We start from the raw sequence: 20,116 nt of genomic DNA, 5'->3' as shown, positions 1-20,116 counted from the left end.
TTTGTATCAAACAATAAGAAGTTAAGGGTTAGCTGGAAATATACAAAATTTAAATTAAAGCAGAGAGTAAAATTTTTGTCTGAGTGTTAGAATTTTGCTACTTATTGTGGCTATACTAATAACTTTTGATCTGATATAAACTCTATGAAAAAGGGACAATATGAACATTGAGTTTGTTATATTTCCCTTAAGTTAAATTTAAGCCAACTATTGCAAAGTGGTTGTTATAAATCTTAGAGAGGAAGTATATGGGGAGGAGATGATAAAAACAAAAATGAACTTCTCCTACATCCCAGAGAGGAGATAAAGGAGGACACAGCTCTGCCCCTTTCCAAGAAGGAAATAGAAACAAAGAGCATATACTGACCAGGATGCATTGCGTTCCCCAGGGACACTCATTGGTGTTACATCAATTAAATAAATTGAAGGTAGTGAATTAGGAGAAAAATTCTAAATTTCCTCCCAATTCTAAGTTGTATTTCCAAAACCCACAGACAATTAATCAGTTGTTTGAGGCACTGAGATGAGTCACTAGCAAGAAGAAGAAACTGTTAACTGTGTTTATTGCTAGGCCTTTGTATGTCAATTCTTACTTATACCATTTTTACTCCTGACTTGGGCTATTTCAGATGAAATCGATGTCATCTGAATGAAAGGAAGTGAAGTTTGCCAACACCTCATTCTTAATCTGAGTAGTTTTCTATTTTCTTTGAGCATAAATTCTTTGGGTTGACAATGGGAGGCCAGGAAGAAACTGTTTAGAGAATGAATTTTGAAATTTCAGAGGAAGAAGCCTTTTCTTTTCATCATCTGCTCCTTTTCCCTGCCCTCACCTTCATTCTTTGTAAGCCTTTGTAAGACTGCCTCATACAACCCACATTAAAATCTAATCCAATGAAAAAATACTCTTCTGTAGTAAAAAAGGATGAAAGGTTTGTTTTTAGAGACACCTCAGAAGACTTGTAAAAATCAAAGCAGAATGAAATGAGCAGAACTAAGAGAATAATTCATACATTAATAACAGAATTGTAAAGATGAATGATTTTGAAAGACTTTAGAATCTCAATCAACACAATGGCCAACAACAATCCCAGAGGATCCAAGATGAAACATGTTACCTACAGAGATATAATAGACTTAGTGCAGCCTGAGTCATATATATTTTTGGACATGGACAATGTAAAAATTTTGCTGTGTTTGTAACAGAAGTTTTGTTTTTCTTTATTTCTCAGTGTGGGGTGGAGCGGGGTAGGGAAGTGGGAAGGAGAAAAGACTACTTTTCATTGATTGAAAATTTTTAATTTAAAAAAGCAGAATCCAAAGAAATACTTTAAACAATGCAAATCAAAGCAGCTTTGATTGACCAAAGGCAAGGAGAGAATGATGAAGAATAAGAAAGGAACTGCTAATCCTAAACGGTAGCTAATAATTTATAGTCATCCAGGTGGCACAGTGGATAGAGTGTCAGACCTGGAGTCAGGAAGTCTTAAATTTAAATCTGGCCTCAGATACATAGTAGCCGTGAGACCCTGGCGAAGTCACTTAAACCCCATTTATGGCAGTTTCCTCATCTATAAAATCATTTGGAGAAGGAAATGGCAAACCTATGCAGTATCTTTGTCAAGAAAGCCTTAAATGGGTAATTGAAGAGTCAGACAAGACTGAAATGACTGAATGATAATAAAAACAAAAGGGGGCAGCTGGGCAGTGAGCTCAGAGAGCCAGGCCTAGAGACGGGAGGTCCTAGGTTCAAATCTGGCCTCAGACACTTCCTAGCTGTGTGATCCAGGGTAGGTCACTTAACTCCCATTGCCTAGCCCTTACTACTCTTCTGCCTTGGAGCCAACACACAGTATTGACTCTAAGATGGAAGGTAAGGGTTTTAAAAATAAATAAATATAAAAACAAATAAAAACAAAAGCAATAATTCAGGAAAGAAATGTGTCTGTCAGATGATGAAGGTCTAAGCTAGAATGGTGGCTGAATAGAGAGAAGGGAGTAGATACGCAAGATTTGTGGTGGAGGTTGGATTAACAAAACTTGGCAGATAAGTGAATGAGAATGAAGAGTGAGTGATAGTGAGAATGAGTGATAAATGAAGAGTCAAGAACTATTCTAAGGTTATAAACCTGGGTGACAGGAAGGATTGAATTGCTACAAGTAAAACTGAGGAAGATGGGAAGAGGGATATTTTTGGAAGAAAAGATAACTTCTATTTTGAACATGTTGAGTTTGAAATTCCAGTAAAACATACCTAGTAGAATAATAATAATAATAATAATAATAATAATAATAATAAGAAGAAGAAGAAGAAGAAGAAGAAGAAGAAGAAGTGCCTAATAAGTGATTAGCGATGTGATGTAGGTGGGATTTGAACCCAAGTCTTTTCTGCTTTCAGGTCTGGCTCCTTTCTAAAACTCTGCCTCCCCCACATCAACTATAACATTAAATATATATAGATAAAGTATTAATTAAATGAGCAGATTTAAAATGAGATTAATTTTCTCTTTTTTACTCCAAAATTATCCCAATTATCCCATACTCAGAGGTCCCTTCAACTAGCATTTATATTTTCTAACAATATATTTCCAGTTCCAAACAGTTCTGTGATCAAATTAGTTTAGAAATTATAGCATTGTGGAATTTATTTTTGTAGTTGACATCTTACTAACTGCATTTTATTTTGTGGCCAAAGTATAGTAGCCTAGAAGCTCCATCTTCATAGAATAAAGTTCATAACACAAGCAGCTTAGAATTTCCTGGGTGCTACCTTATTTGGGCTATTCCTGTCATTCATATATGATCCTCTCAAATGCTAGTACTCTTCTTCCCAGTCTACCTTATAGTTAAACTCTCTCTCTCTCTCTCTCTCTCTTTTCTCTCTGTCTCTCTCTCTCTTTCTCTCTCTCTCTCTCTCTCTCTCTCTCTCTCTCTCTCTCTCTCTCTCTCTCTTTATCTCTCTGTGAGTTTTAAAATTAATATCCAATATTCTAAGTATTATATTTTAGATTTATTAATAATAACTACAATAAAATGCAAGAATAAAAGTTGCTAACCCAGCCTGGTCATGAGAGAAGAGAGTGAGCTGGAGGAGTTACAGAGCTTATAAACAATATGTGACCATGCAGTGTGGTGGAGAGATTAAAAGGAATTGTGGGAAATTCTGAAGGACTTCTAGAGAGTACAAAGTTCTATTTAATACATTTCTTTCTCTCTTTGTCTCTGTCTGTATGTCTTTCTGCCAAAGGGCTGTGGATCATGCCCAGAAATCCTAACATGAAGGTGCCGTTCATTCTCTTACCACAAGGAATGGCTACATGGCTGGAACAGTCTCTCTTTCTTGGGCATTCTTTCTGGCTCTTTCCAGAGGGAGAAAAATCACGGTTTACTCATAATATGGTCACCAAGAATTAAACCAGGAGATGGGAATAGATTTCCTACCTTACTTCTTTAAAATGGGTTCTGGGGATATTTGTTTCTGTTAAATTGTCTTTCTCAGTTTAGGTGTTGGAATGGTCCTCACCAGACATATTCTAGTCATTGGAATCCTATTCATTGATGACTTTAGAGCTAGGATTGCAGACAGAATGTAGCAGCCAGGTAGCCTGCCCAACAGGGAAGCCTTGAGAAGCCAGGGTCCCTATGGCTTGATCCTGAATAAAGTTTTGAACTTAGAACTTGGACTGTGCTCTATGGGAACCAAAACTCTATCAGGAATTTAATTCCTTTCCCTCTGCAGAGACTGAAATGGTATCAAGGGAGAGATTAAACCTTATGTGTTAGGGAAGTATGTTTGTATTCTTGTTAATATACCTTTGAAGTAAATACTCTTTTGTAAGGGCTAATCTGTTAGTGGTTAAATGGAAGTGAGATAGTCTTCTACACATAAGGAGTGCCATTGGTGGGGATGGGAGCCATTAGCAAAGAGAGCCTAGATAGAAGTTATTTAGTCCAAACCACTTAATTTTCAGAGGAAGAAACTGAGACCCAAAGAGATTAAGTAACCTGCTCAATGTCACCTAGGTAGTAATTGATAGCACTGGGATTCCAAATCTAGCACCATCCACTGTACCATACTGTTTATTTTCTTTCCATGACTTCAAACTACTCTATTAGAATTTGAGTTTCTCGGAGGCAGGGATTGTGGGTTTTTTTTTTAATTTATTTTTGTTTCTTGAAATACCCAGCACTAGATCTTACACAGTGTAGGGTAAAATTGCTCATCCTTTGATTTTAAGAAGAATCACTGATATCATAGGGTGATACCTTTGGATTTCAGCAAGGCAGAGTTGTACAAAATCATTCTCTTTTTTAGAGTCGCTGAAGTTCAGAGGCAAGACAAAAGTCAGGATGACTGGCGATGGCCCAGGATCCCGTGGATAATCTTGTCATCTTCAATGTCTGACCAGGCTCTAAGTGCTACACAGGGCCTGCTTTAGCCACCCTCATGACTGCCAGAACAAATTGTTCTTACCCATCCAGTCCACCAGAGAAAGTCTTCGAACGCTGGGGATAGACATCCCCTCTAATTCACCTCTGGGTTTGAGGCCTGTTCATTACCCTCAATCTGGTTTAGCTTGCCTGCTGAGATGGTTTGCTGAGGTTTGCCTACTGGACATGCTACAGCTTTTTGGAGCCACAAGTGAGAGTTTGGAGAAAGGTGGATCCCAAAGGTGAATAAATAGCCCTAAAAAAGGGTTGGGATATATGCAATGTTCAGAAAGGACTAGCGCCTTTGGTATGAGGATTTGCTGTAGGGTTAAATAAATAGTTGATGAACAAATGAATCCTAGGTTGGAATTTCCAATGCTCATTCTAAAAAAAGATTTCTCATCCTATAATATGAACTATCAAAAAAACAACAATAACCCAGACACAAGGTTGAAAATAGAAACTAAAACACCTTAGTGTAGGTACTCAATAACAATAAAAACAAATACATTAGGATTTATAAATATTGAATATATTTACCCAGTTCATCTTGACAGAAACTGTCTGGAGGGTTGATATACTTCATGGTGCTCACATCCAGCTTCCAGTTGTGTTTTGTGCAACGGACAGACCTGGGTGAAAAGTTTTATACAGGCAATAGATAGTAGAAAAAATGTTATTGGATGTCTTTTAAGGCAATATTGAGGTGTTTTTTTTTTATCAGGTTATTGGGGAGCCACAAATCCATGAGTTTTCTAATGAAATTAAGCCAGATTACCATGCAAATAAAATAATTGGAAAGTTAGACTTTCAATAATCTTCCTCCCCACTCCCATCTCACTGACAAGTCCCTGGGAGCAGAAAAATTTTATCGGTAGTAGGTGATGATAAAAATGAGAGTGAGCTCTGTATCTCAGAATGGCATATATTTTAGGAAAAAAGAGAATGGTCTGAACATAGGATAATTTCTGGTGCCATATAGTTCAAGCAGATGCTAATCTGGGGAAGAGAGTTAACTGTAAATAGAACAAATATTTTTAGAAATAGAAATGTTTGTCTAGATCTGTGATGACAAAGAGGAGTCTGCATGATCCTCTATCCTGACTAAACCGCTAGGTATAGGCTACATACTGGGTATGTATGCCACTGAGTAGAGGGCTACATTTTCATAATCTCATCTTGAGTTTCAGAACACTAAATAAGGAAGCTTCAAAGTAACAAATACAGGATGTTGATCTACTCCACCCAAGTGGTATGCTGTTAGTACTTAAAAAACCAAAAACATTTTAGACCTCTTTTTTTCCATCTTCCATTTCTTCCTTTCCTTCCCAGAATCTAAATACAGTATTAACAAAAGAAGAAGAATCATTTATGAAACATATATGGTGCCTGGTATGTATGGTAGGCACCAAGGATCTAATTATAAAGAATGAAAGCATCCTTACCTCCAAGAAGGTTATATTCTCATAAGAGGTGAGGTAAAGATTTGCTGTGGAAGAGGGGCATGCTGAGGATGGAAATGCTTACAACTAAAAACATTTTGAGGACCAATTCCCAAGATAGAAAACATGAGAGAAAAAAAAAAGAAGGAAAAATGATTAGCTTGAGCATACAATGGAGTCACAATCTCTGTCCATTAAGCAAAATCAGGAAAGGCTTCTCATAGAATATGCAATTTTAGCTGGGACTTGAAGGAACCTAGAAGAGGAGGAAGAATATTCTAGGCATGAGGAATTCCCATGAAAATGCCTGGAATATTAAGATGGTACTCCTTGTATGAAGAACAGCATGTCCTTAGATCACAGAGTACATAGAGTGTAAGGAGCCTTGAAAGATAGGTGGGAGTCAGATTATAAAAGACTTTGAAGATCAAAATTTCATATTTGATCCTGGAGGTGGTAAAAGGGGAACCACTGGAGTTTATAGAGTAGAGGTGGTGATCTGTAATTTAGGGATACCAGTTTGACAGCTGAATGGGGCTAGTCTGGAGTGGAGAAAGACCTGAGAGGCACATCCACAAGCAGGCTCTTGCATTGGCCAGGTATGAGGTGATAAGAGCCTGTACCAGGGTGGTGACAGTGTCAGAGGAATTAAAGAAGGGTATAGGAGAGATATTTTAAAGGTAAAATCAATAGTCCTCCGCAATAGCCTGGATGGGGATGGTGGAATGAGAGGGGTTGAGGAGTTAAAGAATTTGTGAGTGTGAGTGACTGAAAGGATGATGGTGCCTCTGACAGGAGTGAGGAAGTTCAGAAAGGAGAAAGGTTTGAGGGGAAAAATAATGAATTCATTTTTGGACATTTTGGACATAAAGTGGCTACAAGACATCAAGTAAAATGGGATGAGGTTGACACTATAGTATAATGTAAAAAATACTGTCTGTGAACTTAAAGGATGTAAGTTTAAATCTTACTTCGAATAGTTACTGTGTGAATTTAAGGGAGTCATTCATCCTCCGGAACCAGCTTCCTCTGGTAAAATTAAATACTTCCTCACTGGTAAAATTTAAAAAAAAATTAAAATAGATGGTCTTTGAGGTCTCTCTTAGCTCATGTCTAAATTTATGCTAGATTATTTAATTTTTTTAATTTTATTTTTTTAAACCCTTTCCTTCCGTCTTATAATCAATACTGTGTATTGGTTCTAAGGTAGAAGAGTGGTAAGGGCTAGGCAATGGGGGACAAGTGACTTGCCCAGGGCCACACAGCTAAGAAGTGTCTGAGGTCATAGATTATTTTATAACCCCTATTTTCCTATGGATTGGGATATTGTACCTCATTCTCCTAAGGCAGAAGGGCAAAGGTGGAGTGATAGTGGTAGTTGTTACATCCTGATAATTTCCTAAGTTGGAAGAAATGAGGGAAAGAAGTGGGGTGGTGGAATAACCTAAGATGAATTTCTAATAGCACTTTAGCAAAGTAGAAGGATTCTAATATAGAGAATAATAATCTTGTAGTTTCCTCTGAGGTATAATTAGGCCTAAGTGGATAAGAAGAACCATTAACATGTATTGTCTCATGCCTTCTGTCAGCTAGTTTAAAGGGTATATAGGGGCCCTGGGGGTGGAAAATTGTGGAGACCAGGGAGAGACTTCCATCTGCTTCTTTCTAGAAAGGGAAAAGATGAAAGCCATCGAACCCAGAATCGGGAATAAAAAGAGAAGAAGAATTAGCAAGGGCTAATTCTTATTGTTATTTAGTCATATCGAGCTCTTCATGATTCTATTTGGGGTTTTCTTAGCAAAGATCCTGGAGTGGTTTGCCAATTCCTTCTTCAGTTCTTTTGACAGATGAGGAAATGGAGCCAAGAAACATTAAGTGATTTACCCAAGTTCACATAGCTAGTAAGTGTCTGAGGTCAAATTTGAATTCAGGTCTCATCCTAACTCCTCCTCTCACAATCTATCCACTGAGCCATCTATTTGCCTCCAGGGCTAATTCCAAAGAGAAGTTAAAGAAGATAATGGTGAACCTGGGAAAACCCAAGAAAGGTCAGGACCTACCTCTATGAGATTTTTAATTGAAAACTAGGACTGATATATTCCCTTTTTTGGTTAATTTCCCTTATGTTTTCTTGTAGTGTAGTTTATTATTTTGTGTAGTTTTGTAGTGCAGTTTTATTTTTATTATTTTGGTCCAGATTCATTCTTTAAATAGGATAGAAAACTCCTGGACAGAAAATTCCTCTATCAAAAGAGATCTGGTCATTCTGCAACTTTGTCTTTAAAAGTTGCCTGATGTCACTGAGAGTTTAAGGAACATGTCTACGATCCCCCAACAAGCATGCATCAAAGGCAGAACTTGACCCCAGTTCTTTTTGACTCCAAAACCAGCTGTCTCTCTAGTCTTACATTATTAGCAATAAACGCCCTTTAAGAAAACCCAAAGCTGTGAAGCTCATCTAAGAACTGAGTAAAAGGAGAAATTGGAAGAAAGCTTCCCCTTCTTAAGAAGAACTGCACCAGAAAACATAGGTCACAATAAAGATGATGGCAGTAAGTACCAAAGGAGATGGGACAGAGCTGGGAACAAGCTGTCTTCATAGGTATACTATATGCAAATAAAGAATGGAGAGCTATTCTTGGAACATTAAACATAGCCGAAAGTTAAACACCTGCAACAGCTGGCCTCAACAAATTCTCACTTGTCTCTGCCCCTTGAGGCGGCAATTCTCATATATATTAGTATAGGGCCTTTCTGTGGCACTACCATGGTCCCAGGCCATGCCAGAATGAGTAATATAAGAAGAAAGAGAAGGACATGCAATGTGTCCTGTAGGCTTTTTTAGAAAACATGAAGTCATTCTTTGGGCTAAAAATAGATATTGGCTGTGTGTATACAAACCTACAAAAAGGGTAATATTGTAGATATCAAGAGTATGGGTACAGTTTAGCCAGGAACGCTCCCATAATACCCACAAGATAACTATAAATGTCCTTAATATTACTAAGCCTTTTGTGAGCATTATTATATTATTATTTTTTTATTATCCCTTACCTTCCGTCTTGGAGTCAATACTGTGTATTGGCTCTAAGGCAGAAGAGTGGTAAGGATAGGTAATGGGAGTCAAGTGACTTGTCCAGGGTCACACAGCTAGGAAGTATCTGAGGTCAGATTTGAACCTAGGACCTCCCGTCTCTAGGCCTGGCTCTCAATCCACTGAGCTACCCAGCTGCCCACCTTGTGAGCATTATTATAAATGAAAAAAAGGTTAAGAGTCCAGCCAAGCGGATGAATTTGAATATTGTATATATTAAGCATTCTAAGAACAGTTATAGTTTTCTGCAGCATGTGAAGGAAAATTATTAGAAGAAAAAGGAAGCCAAAGAGAAAAAGTCAATTGGATTCAGCTGATACATCATCCTGTTTCATAATAGAGAAACATACTTCAGCTGGAAACAATGGCAAGAAGCCAGGGCTGTTGGAACCAATCCCCTGTGAATTCACATAATAAACAACTATAACACAAATAATTAAGATTTTTGGATAAGGGGGAAAAAAAGACATAGCAGAATAGGGAGGGACAAACATTGGTAGTGTAAGAGGGTGGTATTGGGGATGGGACCAAATGGATAGGATTGGACCAGTAACAGGATGTTAAACTTTGAATTGGGAAGGCCAACAGAGCCCAGTCCAGGAAGAGCCTGGTTTGAGACTACACACACAGACCACTCAGTAACAGGGATAGATGTTGTATCTATTATAACAAGGAAAGGTTAGCTTGGAATTTGGATGACCCTGACACTAACATCCACTAAATGTCCCATCGCCGGGAGTCTTCACAGAGTTTGAGCTACACTAATCCTCACCTCACTGACCTAAAGATCCCAGTTCCTAATTTAGATAAGTCTGCACTAAACCAACCCCCTTGGATGGTGTTGGAGGTAGTGGTCTGTGGCAGTTTAGCAGGGCCCAGGGAGAGGTCCTGGATCCGAAAGGAACCCAGACTTGATCTTACAGATAGATGCCAGATGATTCAGGATCATCAGGAAACCCAGTAGATGACAGCAAGGTAGCAGGGCAGCAGGCAGGATAGGGAATCAGGGCAGCAGGCAGGATAGGGAATCAGGGTAGGATCAGCCATTAAGGAAAAGCAATCAGTCTCTCCAGGTCAAACCAGAGAAAGAAAGCTCAGAACTCAGTTAACGGTGTGACCCCTACTTTCACACTCTAGAATTTTCTCCCTGTTAGTCTCATGCCTCTGCAAACTTACTCTAATCCTCTCTTCCTTATAACAGTAGAAAGGATAATGCAAACAGCTACTTAATAGGAGCCCAGGTGCCATCTTTGGCAGTCATGCATTACAGTGTCCTGAGATGAAATCAAAGATAAATGAGTTGGAACAATGGGAGAGAGGGAAGAGGTGATAAGGATTTATTTGTCACAAGCTATATGCCAGGTATGGTGCTACATGCTTTACAAATATTTTCTTTATTTGAGACTCACAAGTACCATAGGGGTAGGTGAGAAGTAGGTCATATTCTGCTTTCTACTTCATGGTTAAGGATACTGAGGCCACCAGAGGTTAAGTGACTTTCCCAGGATCACATAGCTAGGTCTGAGGCTGATTTGGAACTCAAGTCTTCCTGACTCTAGGCATAGCACTCTATCAGTTGTACCACCTAGCTAGACTTGGACTTTGTGGGATTGGGGCCTGGTTTTACCAGTTATCATAAATTTGCGAAATGCATTTTTAAACTTAGGCTCAAAAGTTCATAAAAACTTGATTTGAGGAAATTCTTTTAGACAATCTACAAGCTCTATACTATGCTCCCCAAATATTTCAAGAAGAAAACTATGTGATTCAGTGGAAAGAGAATTGACCATGTGTCAAAGGAACTTGGTTCAAATTTTACCTCTGCTAGAAGCTAGGAGACCTTGGTGGAGTCCCTTAAGTTCTCTAGGTTTTAGTTGCTTAAAATTAGGGCATTAGTCTACTTGGTCTCTAAGGACCCCTCTAGTTCCACATCTCTGATCTCCAAATAATAAAGTCAAATGTCTGAATTCCATAATGGGAGAAAAAAAGAGCCACCTCTTTACATTGTTATTTAACATAGCCACATTGGAGCCTGAGGCTCAAAATTGAGCTACTATTTGAGTAGTCAAAACAGTGGCTTATATTTACACAGCACTGATATGATTCAAAGCCTGAAATAGCTGATTAAATTTTCCTGCCAACCCTGCCTAGAAGGTCAGACTAGGATTATTATTCTGGTTCTAAATAAAATGAAGGAAACTAAGAGAAAACTGGCAACTTTTATTAATGTTTCACCTACAGCTTGTAATAATTAATAATAACAACTTAACATTTATACAGCATTTACTATATGCCAAGCACTTTACAATTATTTTCTCATTTGATCCTCACAATAACCCTGCAGTTAGGTATTATTATTACACCCATTTAACAGATAAGAAAACTGAGATATGCAGAGGTTGTGACTTGCTTGGGGCCACATAGCTAGTAAGTGTCCAAGGCCAAATTTGAACTCAGATCTTCATGATTCCAGGTCTGGTACTCTATCCACTGAGATACCTAGGTGCACCCAATAAATCTCAGAATCTTTCCCAAGCTTTGTTTGTTTTTTTACCATAGCACCTTTCTCATAAAAGCTCTTGCTAACTAGCCCCTGTTAGGACTCATGACTTCTATCATTTGGGCAGTAGACATTTGATACAGCTTGTGGAATATTGTGAGATCTCAATATAGTTCATCAACTGTCAGTCAGTGAGTGATCAGGGTTAGAAATTCCAGCAGACTTTTGAAGAATCAAGGGACTGATAATAAGTGAGCAGCAGAAGAGAGAATTTGAACTAGAGCTCTGAGCTGCAGGGGCAGGAGTCTGCCCTGATTCCTGAGTGTGGGCTGCCAGTAGGAACACACACTGGCCAAGATCTAGGTGGTGAGTGGGTATTATCTATATCCTGAGGATATGGGGAGAACTTACAGTACTATGACTAAGCGTGTGTGCCCATAGCCTCTGCTTACCACCATGAGAACTGGTATAAGGGAAATGAATGTTTTGAAATGAGGGGATAGTTTTTTCCCTCGACTTAAGAAAGCTTCTGAACTTCAAAAACATCATTTAAGGCTAACACTTCCAAATGCATAACAAAGCAGGAGGTTGTATGGGAAACTGCAAATCTATTTATAGACATGGTTTTTTGAGCAAAAGAGAATGTCCCTTCCCAGTCTCACCTCCCCAGTCTTAACTTGAAATGGAGTGGGAGAGGAGAAGAAGAGAGAGAGGAGACAAAGACACAGAGACAGAAAAATAGAGACAGAGATAGAAAACAGAGTTAAACAGAGACAGAAAAATAGAGAACAAAGAGAGCAAAATAGAGACAGACAGTTGGAGACAGAGAGACAGAGAACAGAGAGCAAAACAGAAGCAGTCAATATGTAAAGCAATTCTTCAGAGAGGAAAATATTTTGTTTAATTTTGCCCTCTTGAAATATTTCTTCCTCACCCACACCTTTTTGAAGCCAGATTTTTATTGCATACTAACACTTTAACTGAAAAGCAAAGTGCCCAGTTTACCTTCCATCTAAATCTTCTATATCTTTTATAAATAACCCTCCTTGGTGTTTACACATGTTCTTGCATGCCCGAAAGTGGTTTTGATCTTTGTATAAGATGTAGTTTTTGCCACTGCTCTTATTCCGAAAAAAATTGATTCCTTGTTTAAGTCCAACAACTTCCAGCGGTGATAGGGACAACAGGATCTCTGCAGACTGTTCTTTGCTATGAGAAATGAATTATAAAGGGTAGAGTGGGGAGAGAGATGAATAGTGTCAAGGTTTTAGGTATCAAAAGTTAGATGAAAGTCTTAACAGTTTAGAAATCAAATTTCAGATCCCTGTCTTAATTGCTACCTCCTCCTCCACCACCACCACCACCACCACCATCTAAACTTTTCCTTTCTAAACATTTGTGGGTGAAAGTTTCCCTCTCTGGAGCATGTTAGATGCACACACACACTCATGCACACACACATGCACACACACACATACACACACATACACCTCATCCAGTTCATAAAACATATTATTCTAAGAGGCAATCAATATGTCATTTAACAAAAGGGAGAGTTCTCCTTTTTAGACTTTTACCTTAAGTATTAAAAGGCAGAACTTACTCAATTGAATGTCCCTCACCATTAGTCTGTCTATTGTGCCCCTCATTCATGCTTACCTGTCCATTACCTCCAAGCTGGTTCTTCTCCCTTTTCTTTCAAGTGAATAACGGTTCTTTGTTGTCGCTGATGACTATGTGCTTCAGTCCCTTTAAAGTTCTGTGTGTGTGTGTGTGTATGTGTGTCTGAAATAGAAAGCATATTCTGTATTATCATTCCCACAGCTACTGTGACACTCCTACTGCTTTTAAGAGCTTATAATTCACTTAGAGTTCCTCTTTGTCTCTCTCTTCATCGTTCTCAAGGCAATTACAGAGTAAATAATCCTAAGACTTCACCTTCTGTGGGCACCCCTCTCTAGGGAACAAATATATGCCATTACGGAGTCTCTTTTTTCTTTGGCCTCAGTGGTCTCAGTGAATCATTTTGAACCTAGCATGAGTCTCTACTTAATAGAACTGCCAAATATTTGCCATAATCATGAAAGGAGATTGGTGTATATATTGGTTATTGGATTTTTCAGACTCAAAAAAAAATCACTTTCAAAAGAGAATTTACTGTCATTTTCTTTGTCACCTTTGGAAATTCTGATGTTTCCTTAACAAAGGCTTTTCAAAGAGGATAATAAGTTCAAGGTTCATTTGGGTTCTGTTGTGGGAAATAGGCAGCTAAATGGCTTAGTACATACAGCAATGGGTCTGGAGGCAGGAAGACCTCAGTTCAAATTTAGCCCTAAACACTTACTAGCTGTGTGACCCTGGGCCAGTCACTTAAGCTCTGTTTGCCTTAATCCACTGGAGTTGGGGACAGAAACAAACCATTCCAGGATTCTTGCCAAGAAAACACCATGGGAAGTATGGTCTATGAGTTCACAAAGAGTTGGGCACATGCAACAACAGTAGAAACTCCAAAATAAATTACTTCCTCTTTTAATAGTTGGTAATACATGTGAATATCAAAGTATAATTTCTTTTTTCAAAATACCTTTTCATTGATACTGTTGCCTGCTCAAGAATCCAATTTACTTGAAATATCCTCTGTTTACTGTCTGGAAAAAGATACTATGAAGTTTAAGAATGTACTTTTAAATTTTGCTGTTTTGTGTCTTTTTCTCTAATGTGAAAAAGAGTGAAGGGCAGTGGAAACACAGATGATTTCCATATCAACTAGCCCCCAAAATTTCCAGAATACTTTTCTTTTATTGACTAGCTAACATAAAATCAGCTACAGAAGCAGCTTTTGACAAATATCTCTGTGTCAGACACCAAAAGAAATCATGTGAAGGCCATGCTTCCTGTATTCTCATGTTATCATCTGAAATGAGAACTAACAATTTTTGTAAAATTTAGGTCTGAGCCTACATTCAACTCTCAACTTTATTAATAGTAATCTACCAATCATAAGAATGGTGTTCTTTCCCTTTTAAAAATATTTATTTTTAATATTAATTTCTTTTTCAATTATGAATTCCAAATTCTTTCCCTCTATCCCATCCCCTACCCAATGAGAAAGCAAGTAATATAGCAATTATAAAGGTGAAATTGTGAAAAACATATTTCCATATTAGTCATATTATAAAAAAAGTAAGAAAATAATTCTTCAGTTTACACTCAAGAAGTTCATCATCTCTCTCTCTGGAACTGGAGAGCATTTTTAAAAAATTATGCGTCCTTTAGAATTGTCTTGGATCAATGTATTGATCAGAGTAGCCATGTCTTGCATAGATGATTATTATTAAAACATTGCTCTTACTGTACACTATGATATCTTGGTTCTTCACACTTAATTTTGCTTCAGTTCATATGGATCTTGTCATGCCTTTTTCTAAACCCTCACCCCACACCTCATTGTTTCTTATAACACAATAGTACTCCATCACAATCATATGCCACAATTGATTCAGCCTTTCCTTAACTGATCAGCATCTCCTCAACTTCCAATTCTTTGCCACCACAAAAAGAGCTGCTATAAATAATATTGCACAAATAGGTCTTGTTTCTTTGATATCTTTGGGGTACAGATCCAAAAGTGGTATTGTTGTATCAAGGGCTATGCAAGTTTTATAGCCCTTTGGACTTAGTTCTAAATTGTTCTTCAGAATGATTAGACCAGTTCGCAACTCCACAGTTTATTGGTATGCTTATTTTCCCTCATCCTCTCTAGCATTTGTCTTTTCTGATAGGTAGATGGCATCTTAAAATTATTTTAATTTGCATTTTTCTAATCAATAGTAATATAGAGTATTTTTCATTTTATTGTTTCTTGATGTCTCATGGAGTCATTAGCTTTCACTTACCTAATTATAATTTTTAAGAAATTGATTTCTTCAGAGCTTTTGTATCTCTTTTTCCATTTGGCTAATTCTGTATCTAAAAATTTTTTTCCTTTGATGAATTTTTGTGCCTTTTTTACCATTAGGCCAATTAAATTTTTTAAGATGTTATTTTCTTCAATTTTTTTTTTGTGCTAATGATACGGGTGTAAATGTCCCACAAACCCTGGCAAATAGCTGTATACAATCAAAAGAATATAGAAACAATCACATAACAAAAGACATGTGAGTTGCTTAGATTCACAAATGTGAGAAAACTCTTCACATCAATCTTTAGAATAGTCTAGGTCTAGATTAGCGAACTTATCCATGCATGCTGGAGGGGGCTGTTCCCCTCCACTCTCCATGAATGCCTAAAGACATTTCTCTCAACACCTTCCCCTCAGCCCAGCAGTCCAATGGGAGCGTTTCTTCCATCCCCTATTTGGGGTAAGGCAGGGGGCTCACATGTGGCATGAAGGTTGCAATTTGGGCACTTGATCTCTAAAAGGTTCACCATCACTGACCTAGGTCCTTAGGTGGATATCTCTGGAGAGCAAGTACAAGTGGTTCAGATTTCCAGTCACATAGTACTAGTCTTCCACCTTGTGAATAGACCACTGCCTCCTCCCCCTGATCGAACTTCCCCTCCTCTTTTCTCCGTTTTCTATCCATCATCCCCATAGTCGCTACTAGTCAGCCCTTGCCGCACATGGAGCAGTGTCCACTATGCAGATCCGACTAAAGACACAAAAACCCTTTGTTCACTCAGAGAGGTGACAAAGGGGGAAAGGATGGGGTGGATTCATATCCACTTCTCCATTTCAGATCTCTTCCAGATCAAAGAGAAACTTGGGAGTTTTTCTGAGAATCCTACCGAATTCATAGAGGGGTTTAAGCCAATGGGACTGAAGTTTGACTTGTCCTAGGTAGTTTTACAAATCATTATTTCCTCCTGTTGCTCCATAGATGAAAAACAAAGGATTTGGGAACTAGCCCAGAAGGTAGGGGATGATTTAACTGAAACTAATAAATAAAATGGATTTCCCATGGGGTTGCTGCCATTTCAGTGGCTGACCCCTGTTGGGATTATCAATCAGACTGAGACAGGGGAAAAAAGAAACCACTTGATAAGGTACCTGATTGAAGGCACCCAACAAGGAGTGAGGAAGCAGGTTAATTATGAGAAACTTAAGCAAGCTACCCAGGGTGGGGAAGAAAATCTAGCCTTGTTTCAGAGAAGGCTTGTAGAAACCATGAAAAAGTACACTCATATAGAACCTGAAAGCCCAGAGGAAGTGACTATTCTTAATATTGGACAGTTAGCCCCAGATAACCACAGAAAATGGCAGAAGTTTAACTTGGGACCTCAGACCCCAGCCCCCATTCCAACTGCTTGATGTGGCCTTGAAAGTTTTTAAGAAGAGGTTTTTGGCAGAGGCTGAGGAGACTACAATGCTCAAGCCCGTAACAGGGAAGTCTCAGATGGTTGCAGCTGCCAACCAAAAAGGGAACCTTCAGGTGTGGTAAGGAGGACCACTGACCCAGAAATTGCCCCCCAAAGTAGAAGCCACCTGGACCCTGTCCCAAGTGTGTTCAGGATGGCCACTAGAAATGGGGTTGCATAGAAGGTCAAGTCAAGAACCAACTTCCAGCCCTCCAATATCCTCTGGTTTTGGAGTGATGGGACCCAGGGGGCAGGTAAGTTCTCTCTCTCCCTCTCCATCACCATGACGAAACCTAGGGTTGTGATAGATGTGACAAGTAAGTGTATTATCTTTCTTAAATGGGAGACACTTATTCTGTCTTACCACAGTTCTCAGGTCACATTAGACCCTACAGGCATCACTCAGTTTGGATCAATAGGCACCAGAAGAAGTATTTAGAAATCCACCCACTCCCCTGCCAGTTTGAGGATCTCCTATTCTAGCACAGCTTTTTGGTAATCTCCTCTCTTGTTCAGTTCACTTACTACGAAGAGATATGTTAAAAATGGGGACCCATTTTAGCTTTTTTGGAGGTTCCTTCTGTGCTGGCACCTTCCCACTCTTAGATGAGGCTTTAAGCAGACACCCCACTCCATCATATTCCCACTTCTGTATGGAAAAAAGTTGATCCCCAAGTCTGAAACATGGGAGTCCCTGAAAGAGCAATTCAGGCAGACTCCATGGCTGTCTGCTGGAAAGATCCTAGCAAATTTCCCCCACAGGAAGCAATACCATATCAACCCAGGGGCAGGGCAGAACTGCAACCTTTGATAGACAAGTTCCTTAGCATGGGCTTCTGGTATCCACCTACTCTCCCTGCAACAAGCCCATCCTTCCTATAAAAAAGACCAAGTGAGCAATATCAGAAGGTCCAGGATTTAAAGATTGTCAGTGGGGCTGTAATCCCTATTGTCCCTAACCCTACAGGATACTATCCCAGATCCCTGAGGACACATAGTTTAGACCTTTCAACCTTACACCTCAAGGAAGCCTTTTTTTGTGCTCCCTACACAAGGGCTTTCATTCCATTTTTGTTTTAGAGTGGGCATTGCCAGCTGACCCCCTCCCACAAATAATACACTTGATTATTCCTCTCTTGGGGAATATGGGACAGCCCCCATCTATTTGGGAACACCCTTAGCAAGAATTCTAAAGAATTTATACCTCCACAATAGTGTAGCCATCTAGTATATAGATGGATCCTTATCTGCAGCCCTGACTTTGAGTCCTCACATACAGACACTTTCAGGACCCTGAACTTTCTGAGAGGAAGGGGATATAGTCTCAATATAAAAGGTTCAGATTTCCCAATAGAAGATCCAATATCTAGGCCAGAAACTAACTCCCATCTCCTAATCCCTAACCAATGAAAGAAGGCTATTCTGTACATCCATTCCCCAGTGACCTAGATAATTTAGAACCTTCCTAGGTATGGCAGGCTTCTTGCAGGATCTGGATCCCTAACTTTGGCATAATTGCTGAACCACTGTATGAAGTAATTACAGGCTCTGATTCCCAGCCTCTACCAGTGATTCCCAAAGTGGGTGCTACCACCCCCACCCTGGTGGGTGCTGCAGCGATCCAGGGGAGCGGTGATGGCCACACTTTTTTTGTATTGCATTCTGTCCTGAGTTCAATAAATAGTTTCATAATTTCCAGGGGGGTGCTAAGTAATATTTTTTTCTGGAAAGGGGGCAGTAGACCAAAAAAGTTTGGGAACCACTGCTCTACACTGTGGACCCGATCAGCAGTCTGCCTTCAATACCTTAAAGACCAAGCTCACATCTACCCCAATATTAACTTTATTCAACCATGATAAACTTTTCCCTCTATTTGTTGATGAGAGAAGGGCACATGCTTTTGGGGTCAGTAGCTCAGGGACAATAGCTCAGGAGTGATCTGTCTGGTTGCAAGCATTTGTAGCCATGGCCATGATGGTGAAGGAGGCTGCCAAATTGACTCTTGGGCAGCCCCTTGAGGTTCAGACCCCCTACTGGGTCTAGAGTGTCCTTGAAACAAAAGGCCACAAGTAGCTGACCAGTGGAAGACTGACAAAGTACCAAGCCTTGCTCCTAGACACACCTGACCTACCCCTGAAAGTGTGCCACAGTTTGCCTACTATCAGATTAACATTTTCCCTTCCTAGGCTAAGTTTGCATTATACCTGGTTCCCTCTTCTCTTATTTGCATCCATACAGACTTGGAACACCACATTGGACCCCAAATGCCATGTTTTAGCTCTCTAGGACTGCAGCTCAGGGAGAGAAACTTACCAACTCTTGAGTGGCCCAGCATCCCTTTGGGACTCCCTTAAAACTTTCCTCCCCTCAGGCACCTGGTGGTGTTTTCTCAAAATCCCTTTGCTTTCACTATTGCTTCTTTTTTTTGCCACTTGCCTCTTTAATCACTTTGTTAAATTTGTGACCTCTAAGCTTTCCCAGTTCCAGTTCCAGAAGGCAGCTGTTGAGCAACAAGTACACCTCCAACCACCGGATGCTGTTGCTATTGACTTCCATTCTCAGAAGCCTTGTGATGATCCCTGGCCCACCAAGTAGTATAGTAACCCATGCCCGTCTTTGATTCCGTGTCCCTATTCAGCAGGAAGTATTTCCAGAAGACTGATCTTTGTCCGGATCCCCATTCTGGGCCCTGTGTTATTTGGAGTGGAGAATAATGTGGGCTGAAATGTCCCACAAACCCTGCCAAGCAGCTGTACACAATCAAAAGAACATGGAAACAAAAAAATAATAGTTGATTAGAATGGGGCTACCTTTCATATAAAACATACGAACTGCTTAGATTCACAATAATGAGAAAACTCCTCACATCAATTTTTAGATATAACCTAGGTCTGGGGGTCTCTGAACAGCAAGTACAAGTGGTTCAGTTCCTAGTCACACTGGATTAGGTTCAAGAAATGCTCAATTTCCACACTTCTGAGTCTGGGCAGAAAAGAGCAAAAGTTGCGCTGGGATGTTTAATGTATCATTAACATCCCATTTACATTTCAGTTTTCCAGCTCCCAGTGGGCAAACTAAAATAAAAAATAAATAAAATAAGAAAAATAAACCACGGGTAAAACCACACAGACCAAAGTGGACCAGGGGTAAAATGATATCAGTTCCCTGGAGACACAAGCAACAACTGTCCTGCCCAAACAAATGGCCCCTTCTTTAGGAACTAATTAAGATAAAAAGCATTTCTGAGAGCCCCTACATATTCTCTCTCTCTCTCTCTCTCTCTCTCTCTCT

At 39.3% G+C, this 20,116-nt stretch overlaps 1 protein-coding gene across 1 annotated transcript in view; it reads right to left on the bottom strand.

Moving 5' to 3' along the window:
• Positions 1-17,464, bottom strand: part of LOC123231816 (cytidine monophosphate-N-acetylneuraminic acid hydroxylase) — a 70,263-nt gene extending 52,799 nt beyond the window's left edge. Inside the window, exons 1-3 of the mRNA XM_044658122.1 lie at positions 17,457-17,464; positions 12,473-12,676; positions 4,972-5,063 (exon numbers count right to left, since the gene is read on the bottom strand). Coding sequence (XP_044514057.1) covers positions 4,972-5,063; positions 12,473-12,676; positions 17,457-17,464 — 304 coding nt within the window. The remainder of the gene's footprint in view (positions 1-4,971; positions 5,064-12,472; positions 12,677-17,456) is intronic.
• Between the last annotated feature and the right edge of the window lie 2,652 nt (positions 17,465-20,116).

The sequence above is a fragment of the Gracilinanus agilis genome, chromosome 1 (genome assembly GCF_016433145.1).
Source record: "Gracilinanus agilis isolate LMUSP501 chromosome 1, AgileGrace, whole genome shotgun sequence".
Classification (NCBI taxonomy): domain Eukaryota; kingdom Metazoa; phylum Chordata; class Mammalia; order Didelphimorphia; family Didelphidae; genus Gracilinanus; species Gracilinanus agilis.
Note: the sequence above shows the minus strand (reverse complement) of the source record. Positions and strands in the feature narration are given on the sequence as shown.